At 39.6% G+C, this 14,751-nt stretch overlaps 2 protein-coding genes across 2 annotated transcripts; one reads left to right on the forward strand and one right to left on the reverse strand.

Annotated features, from left to right (window-relative positions):
• The first annotated feature begins 1,063 nt into the window (after positions 1-1,063).
• c1galt1lb (core 1 synthase, glycoprotein-N-acetylgalactosamine 3-beta-galactosyltransferase 1, like b) lies at positions 1,064-7,112 on the forward strand. Its single transcript, XM_084348181.1, has 4 exons — positions 1,064-1,766; positions 1,867-2,136; positions 3,012-3,676; positions 3,857-7,112. Exons 2-4 carry the CDS (start codon positions 1,911-1,913, stop codon positions 4,166-4,168), a joined length of 1,203 nt encoding a protein of 400 aa, XP_084204307.1. The 5' UTR covers positions 1,064-1,766; positions 1,867-1,910; the 3' UTR covers positions 4,169-7,112.
• A 58-nt stretch (positions 7,113-7,170) lies between these two features.
• tac3b (tachykinin precursor 3b) lies at positions 7,171-11,680 on the reverse strand. The gene is made up of 6 exons (XM_084348182.1): positions 11,599-11,680; positions 9,291-9,406; positions 9,081-9,192; positions 8,832-8,876; positions 7,634-7,706; positions 7,171-7,356 (listed from the first exon to the last, which is right to left on the reverse strand). The coding sequence occupies exons 2-6, from the start codon at positions 9,402-9,404 to the stop codon at positions 7,347-7,349; spliced, it is 354 nt and encodes a 117-aa protein (XP_084204308.1). The 5' UTR covers positions 9,405-9,406; positions 11,599-11,680; the 3' UTR covers positions 7,171-7,346.
• Between the last annotated feature and the right edge of the window lie 3,071 nt (positions 11,681-14,751).

Genomic DNA, 14,751 nt, shown 5'->3' on the forward strand with positions numbered 1-14,751 from the left:
AACGGTCAGACTATGTTGAAGTATGAGATAACATGAGCCAGCTCCATCATGACATCTGAAGGGGAAAAAATATACTGTTTTAAAACAATCACAGGTGTACCATAACACTGATGTTATTCTGCTGTGGTCATTTTGATCCTCACGCTTCAGCTGCACACATTTGTAAACTTGACAACTCACAGTAGAGGCAGAGAAGACAATTTATTACTATTTAAGCTACATTTATTACTGTATTCTTGAGTGGGGCTATAACACTGTATTAGGAACACCATGTTGGCTTCATAACCTGACAAAGGTCGATCTGTGCTGCCTTTTGAAATAAAACATACCGGAGGAGTCCTCTGGACATCATCCAGCCATTTATTTTTGCAATCTAATGTTAGACACTGATTTTATATTTCAGTTGGCTCCTGCATTAGATGAACATACTAGACTACAAGCCTTCATTTGCCTTCAAAGGCGAAAATCCTACATGTAATTTGCAATTTACATTATTATAATAATATACATGTACTATTCATGAACAGCTGCTGGCATACAGGCAGCTAAAATGGAGTGACAGCTGAAAGAGTGTTGTATATCGTGTGATCATTAAGTATCACAGTCTTAGTGCTGTCAGCCAGAACCCCTGCTTCTGGCTGTTGTAAAACAAGGACACAATCTATGACAGTAACTTTAATGTGATTTTTTTTTAATATGTCAACGTGGTATAGGTGATTTACTTGCGGCAATGTTTGATTTCGATCGACCGAATAATAGCACGCGTTGTGATTACATTACATTTTATTTTGAAAGCTGGGCGGAAGTAACCGATCAGATTCCAGGAATTTGAGCTTTATTGTCACGGCAAATGTTTTTTTAGTTTTTTTTCACCATTCTTATTCATATGTTGTATAAGTTGTTATTAAAATTAATCCTGTCATATCTGTGAAGCTAGAAGATTTGCTGTAAAAGACGAAAGCGTTGACCAATGCGAACACAGACGGACCCACAGTTTATGCTATTAAAACATGTGACGCAATGCGAGTGATATAGGTCACATGATACAGTATGAGGTTAAAGCATTATAAAAGTTTGTTAATCGGGTCACAGGTTCTGTTACAACACCTGTATTTTTTTCCCCCCGCCAGGTGGAAACGTGTCTGCTCAGCCAACACTGCGCTCTTGTCTTGAAATATATAACCGGAAGTAACTTTGTCTGGACGGAAGACAGCGGCAGTCAGATAAGTTGGATGTCAGAGGTGTAGTAGTTTATGCAGCGTTGTGGAGGAGTTTTATGATAGTGTTTTAGCCTGTTTGTTATTTTCTTTAGACTGCTGGTTTTACCCCAGTAAACAGTTTTCTTCGTTGGCTCGGTCGGTCAGCTAACGGAAGTAACTTTCCGTTAGCTGTGTTGACACGACGGGGAGGATCGCTAACTCAAGTAGCCGTGTCGATCAAATAACGGACCAGCCAGTTAACGCCAGCTGTCCTAACACACAGGCCAGGAGCTGATGACTAAAAACGACAATCATGATTAGTTGTTTTCTATCTCGGAGGTAATTTAGCTAACATTTCTGTTTGCGCCGTTGCTGTTTTGCCACGATAACCGTTAGCAACATTCTGGTGCGGCTAGCTGAGCTAAGTTATCGTTCAGAGGAAGAAGAGGAAAAAAACGACGTCGTGTTCAAAAGCGGCTCAGCCTTCGCTTTTCAAAGTTGAGGCTTCCTGTCATGATGAAGTAGCTGTGGGATAATACAGCTGCTATGGTGTCTGCAGTACAGCTGGTGAGTAGACCACACCTTAACGGGCGTGGACTTGATAAAAGCTCGCTGCTGGAGCCATCGTACTGAAACTTGAGTCCACTCTCTCTCATCTTTTATTCAGCACCTGCCGAGTTGAACGCCTGACAGTGAGACACCTGGTCCAGCATGAAGGCCCTTGGATCCAGATTCTCCTTCTATGCGGGTTTCGTGGTGGGAACCTTCACACTGTACGTGTTTCTGCGGCAGGTGTGGTTTGAGAGAAGTGTGTCAGTCCAGCATGCCGCCAACCTGGACAGTGTTCAGGACTACAAGCTACAGCTCGAGGAAGAGGCGAAGATATGGAAGAAAGAGAGGTCTGCTCTCTTCAACCTGAAGCACCCTCATCATAAAGGTGCCAAAACATGTCAATTTTATAGAGAGACATTCTTCAATAACATGTAGTTAGGTTAGTTGTGTATTTAAGGATTAAACCACACCATGTTTTCACACAAACTTGTTGAGTAACTAGATTAAGTTTCAGCTTCCTTGTATTTGTAGAAGAGGTTTGTTCCACTACCAGTATCAGGTTGACAGGTTATAGAAGACAATGTATTCGAGGGATAACATGTAAAAGTAGGAACGCCTGTTTCCAAAGTGGTCCCTGTTGTCAGAAAACAGGACAAATTAATGCCTTGATACTGTCTAAAGTGCTAACGGCAAAGACACAAGTGTAAGCACCGATCTGATACCACAGAATTTATTAGAAATTGGACCCCCCTGCAGCGTCCTGTACAGCTGTATTTCTTTCACAGCACAACATCCAAACAGGGTTCCTAATATACAGCTGATAAATAATAATAGAAGTTATGTATATATTTTTTAAAGCACTGGTATCAGTATCAATATACAAAGTTCAAGTATCAGAGTAGGTATTGGGAAGGGAAAAATGTAATCAAATTATAAAATATAGTTTTCTCTCACTTTCCATATCAAGTATTAAGACTGAGGCAACCCCACAAATTAGCTCACCAACTGCAGTACACAATAGGCAGTGATACTTTTTGGCCTATTATCAAATATGCCTTGATGGGGAATGACTTAACGCTTCAGTTAAGTTAGAGCTGGGACTTTCATCACCTAAGACGATATTTTATTCCTCTTTTGAATGTTGTTGTAGTGGAGTTCAGAAGCACTCCTGTTTGTGTTCTGAATGTATATTAGGAGTATTTATTAAGGAGAGACTAAAGTTTAAAAATGTGATGTTTTATGTTTCTATCCTCTTCCCAGGTGAGGATAGCCACATGGCTGATGAACTGTACAAAAAGGTGCGTATTCTTTGCTGGGTGATGACGGGACCCAACAACCTGGAGAAGAAGGCTCGACATGTGAAGTCCACGTGGAGTCGCCACTGTAATATTGTGATCTTCATGAGCTCAGTGGACGACCCTGACTTCCCCACGGTGGGCTTGGGTACAAAAGAAGGTCGGGACCAGCTGTACTGGAAAACGATCCGGGCCTTCCATTACGCCTACGAGCATCATGCCAATGAGGCTGATTGGTTCCTCAAAGCGGACGACGACACCTACGTAATCGTAGACAACCTGCGGTGGATTCTTGCGAACCACACGCCGGAGGAGCCGATTTACTTTGGGCGAAGATTCAAGCCCTACACCAAGCAGGGATATATGAGTGGTGGCGCCGGATATGTACTGAGCAAAGAGGCTCTGCGGCGGTTTGTAGAAGGATTTAAAAACAAAGTGTGCACTCACACCACCTCTGTAGAGGACCTTGCGATGGGGCAGTGCATGGAGAAAGTTGGGGTGCTGGCGGGGGACTCCAGAGACAGTGTGCAAAGGGAGACATTTCACCCATTTGTGCCCGAGCAGCACCTCACTACCAAGTTCCCCAAGAGCTTCTGGTATTGGAGCTACTGCTACTACCCCATCTCAGAGGCAAGTTGCAGCAAACGTTGTGGAATTTCTGGTTTGGCTTGTATGTAAGCAACATGAGCCAATTATTTGTCAGGTTTACTGAAAATAATTTCTAGAACGTATTACTTTGTACACATGGAAAACTTGATTCTCTGACTCAGTGTGTAACGTTGACTAACCAAATTCTCTGTTTTTCCTCAGGGTCCAAACTGCTGCTCGGACGTGTCGGTGTCTTTCCATTATGTAGGACCTACAGACATGTATTTATTGGAGTATTACACATATCACCTGCGTGCCTTTGGCTACAGATACCGTTACCAGCCCCCTACTCCAATAAGCTACGGTATTGAGAAGTCAAGTTCCCGGGAAAATGCAGAAGGAAAAAAAGAGCCCGCTCCTCAGGAGAAAGGGCAAGGAGAGGGGGACGATCCATCCAGGACTGACAAGAAAAAGGATGTAGATCCCCCTCCTGCAGCTGGGAAAGACCCTCCTGCTGCTGAAGCTGGCAAATAACAGTGAGACTGTGAGGGTGTGTGACAGGAACTGACCATTAGGTAGGAGGAATGTGTGATTTGAGTGTTTGCTTATTCGTTCAATTTATCTTGGCTCATATTTCTACAGAAGTAGAAAAATGGTCCTCTTTGATTTAAATGTCCCCACATAGAAGTGTGCTACCTGAGGATTCTCCAGCTGAATAAGTGTTACTAATGTTAACTGACTGCAAGACTGGTCTTAAGGCTAAGAGGTGATTCATGACTGACGCTTGTTTTTCAGGTTTGTTGGGTGGATTTTTATAACTGTGTGTCTTTTAAAAGTTGGGAACAGTGACATTAATTTAAAAAAGCACTTTTTAAATCCATATAAACCTAGTGTGGGAACAAGGTATTTTACAGAGCGAGTTAAACTTGATTCTACCAATGTTTTATTCTTTTCTTAACTGTTGCAAGCCCAACAAAATGACTTAATTTCACACATAGATAGCTATGTGCGTAAGAGGCCAATCAGACCCAACTATTACTATCCGTCTTGAGCGGATCAGACAGCTGTCAGATCCGTTTTGTTTTGTTTTTTCTTTTTGTGAAAGCCACCAAGATACACTACAGCTGGATTCAAGGGTCCACAATCATCAAACCATTTTAAATCTGCGCCTTACCTTGAATCAAAGACTTTCATCAAGTTTGCTGAATCCCGAACTTTATTCAGGCTGCATTCAAAAACACTTTTATTTTACAAGAAAGTGTAATGTCACACCCATGTTCCATTATGGAAACAACTATGGCTGCAATTAATGGTTATTTTTATTGTTGAATAATCCACTGATTATGTTCTTGACCACTCATCTGATCGTTACGTCTATGAAATGTCAGAAAAAACTGAAACTATTTCTTAGAGCCTAAGATGAAGTCTTCAGTAGCTTGTTTTTCTGACCAACAGTCCAAAAACTCAAATATGATCATTTTATTATATAATAAGGCAAAGAAAAGCAGCAAGTCCTCACAAGAGAGATGCTGCACCCACAAGATGTTTGGCATTTTTAATTTGAAAAGAAATTCATCTTGAAAAATCTTGCAGCCTTGATCAAGCGTTAGTGGATTGGAAAAAGGCAAACACATCATGGCTATACCCTTCTTAAAACATAACCTCTTAAACAAAAACCCAATATTAAGTTGATTTCGTAGGATTGTTTGAATACGTTCATATTAGAGCCCAACCAACACTCGACTTTTGGGGCCAGTATCAATATTAGGAGGTAAAAAATGATTGATACATTGGCTGATAAATGATACTGGTAATGCTCAGTCAAACACGTGTGACAAAGATATGTAAGGGGCAGGATACCTTACGGTTAAGCAACAAACTTTATTGTCCAAAATGACATCAGTGCACTGAAACAATAAACTCCACAGGAAATGTAATAATTATAAATAACCCCAAGCATTATATCGGTGGATTTTGAACAACATATATGCTGATACCAATATATCGGTTGGGCTCTAGTTCATATTTATTTATGGCTAATAGAGATACTTTAATGTGACCATGATGCTAAACTAAAAAGTCCAAATGACTCAATTTGTACAATCCAGTCAAAGATTTTGATGAGGGATGACACCAGGTTGAAAACAAAGCAGTCAATACTTCTGTACCTGTAGTATTGTTGCAATGATGCAGTGAATCTTGGCGCTCACTCTTCCCTATCATCTCTGTGTGTTAAGCGAACATGCAGGATGTTTATCCACTCTACGGTCTTTGTTCACTCAATCTGGATCCGTCTTTGTTGTCTGGGCACACCCATAGCCTGACAAGGAAGTTGTTTGTGTAAAACGATCTTGTCTAAAGTTAACCATCTATGGCACACACCTGTATTTCTTGGAACAGGCACTGGATACACACAGTTCCTCCTCATTGTTCCCCAGTCGACCCATTAGCTTGTGCCTTGTAAATTGAGATTGTATGAGCCATCAGCTGCACACATGACTTTGCACTGTGACACTACCATGATGAGAGAGATGCTTTCAGATGGAGAATAATTTATCGAATCCCTCCAATGTAATGAGTATGGCCTTTGGGACGACTTGTCCATGACGGCGTTTTTTTTGTTGTTGTTGTTTTTTTCTTTTATACAATGTTATGTACTTTTTAAATTCTGGGTGAGCCAGAGCTTTTCTTTAGTAATCGGTGCATTGTGTGTATTTAAAGTAATCATAAGTTCTCTTATTAGTTTGTAACCAAACAAAGAATTAATTTTGTGGGAAATACAGTAATTACCAAATATAGAAAATGGCTTCAGGAATCAAGCAGGATCAGTGTTGATTGAAACAGTTTATGTGACAATTGCATGCACTTTTTCAGTGTTATAAGTGCTGTTTTTTTCCTTGTTTAACCACTTAAACGTCTTACTCTCCTTAAAGTTTAAACATGTATGAGGTAATTAATTAATGCCTATCAAAATGCCTTTAAACGTTTACACTCATTTTCCTTCTGTACATGAGCACAGAGCATGTTCAGTTGATTTTTTTTTTTTTCTATTAAAAATGGAAATGTCCGGTTTAAACCAAAATCAGCATGTTTTACACAATGGTTTCTTTAATGACCTTGTTTGATTTCCAGTGGGGTAACATTCTTCCAACTTTTCAGTCGCAAAGGACTACCTATCAGTGGGTCATGTGGGTCCAAACACTTTGTTGATAACCACCACATCTGGTTTCTGATGCCAGAACACACCAAGTCCTCGACAATCTACTCCCAACACTCAAATTTTATCAAAGGGAAAGGTGTACAGTACTGTATTTATATTTCAAATGTATTTATGTTGGTATTGACTTCTTAATTGAGTTGATACACTTCAGTGTGTAAATGAGTTTGTGTGAGTGTGTGAGCACACGTGATCAGTGTGCAGGATCGTTTTCAGTGAATGGTACTTTAATCACTATAAATAAATGCATATTTTATTGTACATTTGTTTTGTTTTACATTTGTTTCCAATATATTACATTGATAAGTCAGCCTTTTCCAGCGACTGTAGAAGAGCATTCATGCATGATTAATATGTTTTTTTCCCCTCTCTATGGTTAAATAACTTTGACACATTGTCCTCTGTTGGTGCAGTAGCTCCAAGGATTTATTGTCGCTGTGAGAGACTGAATGTTTTACAGCCTGTGTTGCGGCTGTGGAGGCCATGACGTCGTCTCTACAGAAAGCTGAGAAGAGAGAATAGGGTTTGGTGAAGATTGAGCAGCAAATATTCTGTTCTTTTTTTAAAGCTGCTACAAGGAACAGTTTTGTTTTTTTTTTAATGTATATCTCATGACTGTGGGGAAGACGAAAAACAAAGGAAATTTTTGTGTTTGAGAGCCGTACCACCAGACCACCGAGCAGGCTCTCTCCTCAGTTTCATTCTTAGCACTCCAAATAACAATAGTTGAGAACTTACCCAACCGGCTGACAGACATCAACAGCTACAACGACTGTTCTTACCTCTGCCTTGCGTGATTGATGATTCGACCACTCCTTTTCTGTGAATGCTCTTCAACACACGAACAAGCCATTCCTGTCATGGAGAAAATAGGTTCTAACTTACCATAACAATAATGAATCTGTCAGTGACTTTTGTTTTCAGCACAAAGCACAACCCAACCCCTTTAAGATGACTCTCGTCAATTAGAAGACTATGCAGTCTGTCAACTAAACACCCCAAGGCTAATTTGAGATATGCGAACACTGGTGTATCATGTTCATCAGAGATGATTGTACACTCAGTCGACCCAATCGTCAACCAGACAGAAATGTGAATGGAATATGTGTATGAATATGTGTATTTCTTTGTTTTTATTTTGAATAACTGGTTATTATTGGCTTGACTATTACATTTTTATTTTTTCTTAACACACACAAAATGTTATTCCATGCTACTTTAGTCCCAGTCTGTATAACAGCTGACACTAAACATTTTTTAAGTTAACTGTAGACTTGGATTTGTACTGATGAGATTATTGCTTGAAAATATGTTAATAGCCTGTGGTGAAACTAGTTATACTTGTGTTTTAAAAGTAGTATAGAGTCTTTCGTGGCTCCAGAGGAAGCTGTACGTAATCTGATACATAGTCTCCAATGATGTCGCTCAGTGGCTTAGTTGCATTGTGGGTAATTGTAGGTGCCAGGTCCAAGTCAGCTGGTGTAGCAAGATGGAAGACTTTGCTGAGCAATAACAAACAACAAATTGGCCTCATTTCAAGACCAGACAGGAAAGAAAAAAAAATTAAACAGGTTTACGAGAGGCACCACAGCAATAATGACTGCTTGTGTGTTTCCACCTACAACCGTCATTCAGTGTTTTGACTCTAAAATGTCCTGCTTAGTACATATCTCGGTTACAATTGTACAATAACTCAATATAGGGGTTATGTATAACCTTAAATATCAGCCAATATTTGACTCATTTTTTTCAACACTCAAATATTGTTGTTGTCGTCCGCAAATGGTTGAATATTGTTTGGGCGGTAATGTCGTGAATCACAAATCTGCACGTTCTTACCTCAGTACATGAAAGTTAACTTAAAGGGAACCTCACAAGCTTCAAGTGTAACATCCATAGTGTGTTTCTGTCCAACACACAGCGACACCATACACTGTGAAATGGTGTAAAAAGAATCAATAGAGTAATGAGGTCGCTCACTTGTTTTACGTCCCAACAGAGCAGCTAGGATGTGATCTGTGTGTCCTGCGTATGATAAACAGAAAAGGTAAAAGATTGTCATAAAGTTATAGGTGAGGTCATTACAGAAAAACACTCAATACTTTTTTACTTTTTCTTGACATCGGGGAGTTTTTGTGGCCTGCGAATAGAGTTTGGGGTTAGTTGAGTTCCAGTGTCAGAGAGAGAGTGTACTGTAGGACGAGGTCCTTCCTGCAGAAAACCACTCACTGTTTGGTTGAGCAGCACTTCTCCTCCCCATCAGACTCACAAAACTGTCATAGTCGATGTCGCCAAATCTCTTCAGCTCTGCATCGCCACTAACACAGCACCTCGGCTTAGCCTGAAAGAGAAAACAGAAACATTTGTTAGCCTGCTGCAGTAACCCCAAGGATAACTGATTTGACTTTGCAAATTTCACTTTAATGTAGCTCATCCTACCTCTGCCAGCGAACTGTAGGTGTCCTCCTCACACCAGGACCTCGCAGGAAGTAAGACGAGGATGACTAAAGTGCCCAGAGAAGCAAGAGTGCAGCAGTTTGAAGTTTTCTCCATCACTGTGAAATGCGAATCAAAGCAGGCATAATAACCAGACTCCGAGTTAGTTTCTCATCCAAGCATGTCCAAACATATTCTAATGACCATTTTTTTCCTAACTTAATCATTACTGTGATATAAATGTTTAACAAAAATGGGCCTTTTTTAGATTTAGTAACATAATGAGATATTTTGGGTTGACGTGCATTTGTTGTTCAGGTGTGATGCCTTCTCAGACTTTTTCAGAGTTTGAAATGGTTTGTTTTCTCAGGGTCTTTTCAGCTGGTCAGCTCACAGATGTCTCCTCTCTCACACAGTGTAATTATCTAAGTACAAGTTTGAAACCTCCCAAAACTAAAGGAATGCCTCTCAATCCTTCTACTATCCTTCACGTTAACTGAGACCTGGAATTGAAACCAGATGTGGTGGTTATCAACAAATAGGCATTTTAAGTTTATCTGTCTGAAAGTTGAACTCTGCTATGAGAGAAAAAAAAACTGTTAATGTGATGTGAGAATACAGTATTTAGTTAAGTCTTCCTCTACTCGTGAGTACCCATTGATTTTAAATCTCAGCCACTGTATAGAGTGCAAACTCTGATTCATATCTGAAAATACTCTGCCCACTAATGTGTCGTGCGCACAGCTATTGTGAACTATATAATGAATACAGACTAAATGTATGCTAAGTGTTTTAAACAGCAATCCACTATCATTGCATCTATAACCGAAGCAGGATATTAAGTGCAGTAATCTGTACATTAATCAGTTTCTATGTGATTATTGTCATCCATTCAATCAGCAGAACAGCCTGCAACAATCACAGCCTCCTCTTCAACAAATGTTTCTCTGTTTGTCTTTGAATGCTCTTTAACTAACTGTCCTGAGAGAGATATAAATTACAGTACAGATAATGCAAAAATTGTTTACTTCAGAGCACTGCATCGAAGCTGTAGACGCCTGCTATGCCCTGCTGTTACAGAAACATACACAAAGGTTCCAGCACTTTCTGATCATTCCTTTTAAGCTTAAAGAAATATTGGCATGCCATATAATATAACATGTATCTGCTACATTCACAACTCAAGACTTAAGTTTTTTAACTACCGGTTGCAGCAGGATGTCCAGCCAACACTTCAGATGATGCAGATTCGCCTCAATTTATAATACTATTTACTATTATAATATCTAGACTTGTAAACTTGTTTTGATGGCTCTTTAAAATGGTAACACTTATTAATATGTGTACATAATACACATTTAAGTAATGCAGCATACCAACTTGATGATACCAGCTTCACATGTCTGTGAGAGAAAGTTGTTCTGCTTCCAGACAAGACAATCAGATGCATGGGGCGGAAATGCCCTTCACTATATTTTGGCTAATTTGGTGGCATATAAACTTGGGATAAACACAAATTCATAGTGATACTTAATTTCTTAATGACGAGTCAAAGAAATTCATAATACACAATACATTTATTAATCATGACGGGATAGCTGTGCATGTGTTTTGTACCCACGTTATAAATATAAAGTGCTACTGATTCCCTGATAACCTTCTAATAAGTTACATGGAAAGAACTAAGTGATTTGGCACTCATTAGGCGATATGAGATTATCAGATTAACAAAACACATTATTAAACACAAATGGAGAAATCTGTTTCCAAAAGAACCCCTCAGTATAATTATTTAAGCTTACATGATGCAGCTCCTTCAAGGGTATCCCTTTAAAAATCATCAACTCCGTCACTAAAACTTGACTAAAGAGTCTCAGGGCTTTAGTACCAAATCACACAGTTCTGTAGCCTGCAGGATACCAACAACAAATTATTAGGAAATAGTGGACCAGTAAAATAGTAATCACAGTGTTTACATGCTGACATGGGCAGATATGCTTCAGTCTCAAACTGTATAATATAAAGAAACTTGTCATTGGTGAATATTGATGCAGACATTAGCAGGTTATCTTTAGCAAGGTTAAACACTGAAACACAGCTAGGTTTTTGTGTGAGTGAAGATTAAAAACCAACCCTGACACCAACCTGTCACTCAGTTCACTCACTCTTCCAGTGAACCATGTAAATGCATACAATAGGAAATTATAGGCTGGTACAGTGCCTGCACTTCTTCTCTGAAACAGAGTAACCTTTCATAGAGGCGCGTCACAGTAATCCCTGCAAACAGATGCAAGTAACCAGAAAATCTTACCTGTAAGCAGTAATCTTGATCTGATCCAGTAAAAGCCAGGGATCTGTTCAGTCAACTGTGTCAACTCAAAATACGTCTTTCCTCTCAGCAGCCTCTCTACCCCAATTATTATAGTCCGTCAGCTCATGTGTAATCCAATTAGAGCTCCACCCGCCACCCAAACCCCCATCCTACCACTACACACACACACACACACACACACACACACACACACACACACACATAGTATGCAACATCTTCGTCATCAGTCTTTGTGGAATAAATGAAAGTGTTGGGATGACATTTTTGGATGCATTTATAGTAGGCTAATACAGGAATATAAAAAAAAATCATACTCTCTTTTCACCTGTGTTTACTTCATTAAATCAACATAAACATTGCTGATTGTTACTGTAAACAATAAGAAAACTTAAAGTACAGGGTTTGTGTGCGTCCCAGGAGGAATTGAAAGGACGTGGAAACAGTGTACGCCCTGCAGGCGGATATTGCTGTTCTGTGTTTGTGACGCTGTCATTGACTGGTGTGTGAGCGCAGAGAGCCAAATAACTCCCACACTCTCTAAATCAATGACCACTCAAAGGACAAGCGGAAGCCTTCTGACCGACCCGTTCCTCCCACAGACAAAAAGTCAAAAGTTTGATTACACCCACCTGGAAGTCATGAGGTCATATCTCCACAGCCAATAATCGACAGAATAAATGTTGGAATATTATGTTCCTGCAAACCACAACTATGTTGAAAAGTTACATTTCTTTTTCAATGTGATGTAATGACGACGCTGTACGTAACTTGGGCTTAGGTTAAGGCACAAAATCCAGTGAGGAAGTAAGGATTAGGAAAAGATCATGTTTTGGATTAAAATATGATGTTTTGATACCACAAAGACGGCTGCAAAATGTTCTGACGTCTGGCTAAAATGACCCAGTGATGCCAGTTGAAACAGGAAGTGATCTGGTCTTGAACAGTTGTCTCTCACTTGGCAGTCTAGCTGTCACTTCACCACCATCTCCATCAAACGTACACCAACACTAACATGTTTAAGTCTGACACTTGCCAACCACTACATACAGTGCTAACCCATACTATGTTCATGGCTGCATTGAAAGCATGTAGCATAGCAGAGGTGGTATTTTAATTTTTTGAACATGTGATTTTTTAACCACTTTCTTATGCCTCCGTCCCTGTGATAGCTGTGGCCACAGGCAGTATGTTTCTGGGTTATCGTCTCCATCTTGTGAACACAAAATCTCAACAACGGCTTGAAGATTTTTAAAAAAAATTTAACAAATGTGCACTCTGTCAGGAGGCTGAACTGTTTAGATTTGAGTAGTCAAAGGTCAAAGGTCAAGGTGTGTATGGCAAAAAACTTTACACAAATCAAGTCAATCACTGCGACATCATTATACTCAGCAACCTGACTGGCACGCGGAAGCATAAAACTGTGATGCGGTAATTAGTTTTTACGCGAGACTTTCATCCTTCAGTCTTTTCTTCCTCATTTACCAAATAAACTCTTCCTGTAATTGCCTTTAGAATACATTAGAAAAGCTGATTTTCCATGAGGAACGGAGGAGGAGGTTTGGCACACACATGAACTTACTTACTTGCATTCAAACAATAATGAGACTTAATTTTAGATTGCCTGATTGGCTTGAAGCTTTATGTTGCCTTCATCACCTCCAAAATTGACTACTGCAACAGCATCCTCTATGGCACACCATCCAAATTCCTAAATAAACTCCATCCGTCCAGAACTCTGCTGCTCGCCTGCTCACCCACGCCTACACCAGTGACCACATCACCCCCGTCCTCCAGAAACTCCACCGGCTCCCTGTCCAGACCTCACAACCTTCAAAATACTCACCAAAACTCACCTTTTTAAAACTGCTTTTAATGTATACCTTGTCTCTTTTTGTATTTTTATTGTGTTGTTTTTATTATTCTGCTTTTTAACCTGAAAAGTGTCTTTGTGTACCCTGAAAAGCGCTATATAAATATATTATATATTATATTTATATATTTATATATAAATAGATAAAATATATAAATGTATTATTATTATTATTATTATTGTATATGGATCACTGTTTTATGGTGCTGCAGAGTAGCAACAACTCCAAAGGACTGTTGGGGGCTTAGACTTGGTTTTATGGGTTAGGTTAGACTTGGGTTTAGGTTAGGGTTAGTGTAATGGTTGGGGTTGGCCATTGAGTTCTGATGGTAACGGTCAGGGTAAGGGGCTAGGGAATGCATTATGTCAATGAGGGTCCTCACAAGTAATGCATCATTGTGTGTGCGCTCATAGTTCTCCCAGGAGACTGCATCAGTTACACTTAATTAACACCCTGAAAGGTCAGCGGATCATTGGGTTTCTCACGTTGCACTTTCTGATCATCTGGAAGATCCATGTCTGAAAACTTGTTTGCATGCCTGAAAACTTGTTTTCCCCTGACAAACTGGTGGAAGAATCTCCATAATTGAGTTGTTTTTCCTGTCCAATACCGTCTCGTCAAACTCGAGCGGCAACAAGCAGGGGTTGAGATTATTAGTCATCTGTAGCAGTTCATCTACAAAGGGAGTCAGAGTTGACTTCATACAGTTATGAGTAATAGTAGTCTGAGAGATGACGAGATGAGATTTTATTGTTACAGCAGCAGAAGTACAAAACCGAAAAAGTTTTAAAGTAACCAAAAAATCTAATTAAATCAAACAAGAAATCACAATCTGCCATGAATTTAAGTGTCAGTTGAGGAAGCCTGAGATACTTAAATTCATGGCAGATTGTGATTTGTTAAGAGGAACTGTGGGATTTTACCAGCAGCTGTTGCGGAGCTTTTGATCATAATACATGACCTTCCTAAGGAAATTATTTCTTTATTTTAATCACTTTCAGAATTTGTTGGTCCATGAGCTTAAAGTTGAGATTGTAAACATATTTACTGTGTTAGCATAAATCCAAGTTGTACATGTAGGTAACATTCAGCTTCTTAAATGAGGAATAAGGCAGAATAAGGCAGATCACTTGACTACTGATCACAAGTGAATTTAGGCACCCAAATGCAGCACCAGTCTAGTCTTTAATTCAAGTTTCTAAATTCACTGATCAAAGCGGTCCGACAGTCTTTATGGCAAAGGGTTGCAGTGTTTTGCCCC

The sequence above is a fragment of the Pagrus pagrus genome, assembly GCF_965226575.1.
Source record: "Pagrus pagrus genome assembly, chromosome: 3".
In the NCBI taxonomy this organism is placed as follows: Eukaryota; Metazoa; Chordata; class Actinopteri; order Spariformes; family Sparidae; genus Pagrus; species Pagrus pagrus.

Bases quoted from the DNA above. Each gene is read 5' to 3' on its own strand.
- c1galt1lb (XM_084348181.1), top strand. From the start codon at position 1,911: ATGAAGGCCCTTGGATCCAGATTCTCCTTCTATGCGGGTTTCGTGGTG. The intron at 2,137-3,011 runs GTGCCAAAACAT...TCCTCTTCCCAG, and splicing joins GAAGCACCCTCATCATAAAG to GTGAGGATAGCCACATGGCT. The intron at 3,677-3,856 runs GCAAGTTGCAGC...GTTTTTCCTCAG, and splicing joins GCTACTACCCCATCTCAGAG to GGTCCAAACTGCTGCTCGGA.
- tac3b (XM_084348182.1), bottom strand. From the start codon at position 9,404: ATGGAGAAAACTTCAAACTGCTGCACTCTTGCTTCTCTGGGCACTTTA. The intron at 9,193-9,290 runs GTAGGATGAGCT...TTTCTCTTTCAG, and splicing joins CCTACAGTTCGCTGGCAGAG to GCTAAGCCGAGGTGCTGTGT. The intron at 7,707-8,831 runs GTGAGCGACCTC...TCTCCATGACAG, and splicing joins TCTGTTGGGACGTAAAACAA to GAATGGCTTGTTCGTGTGTT.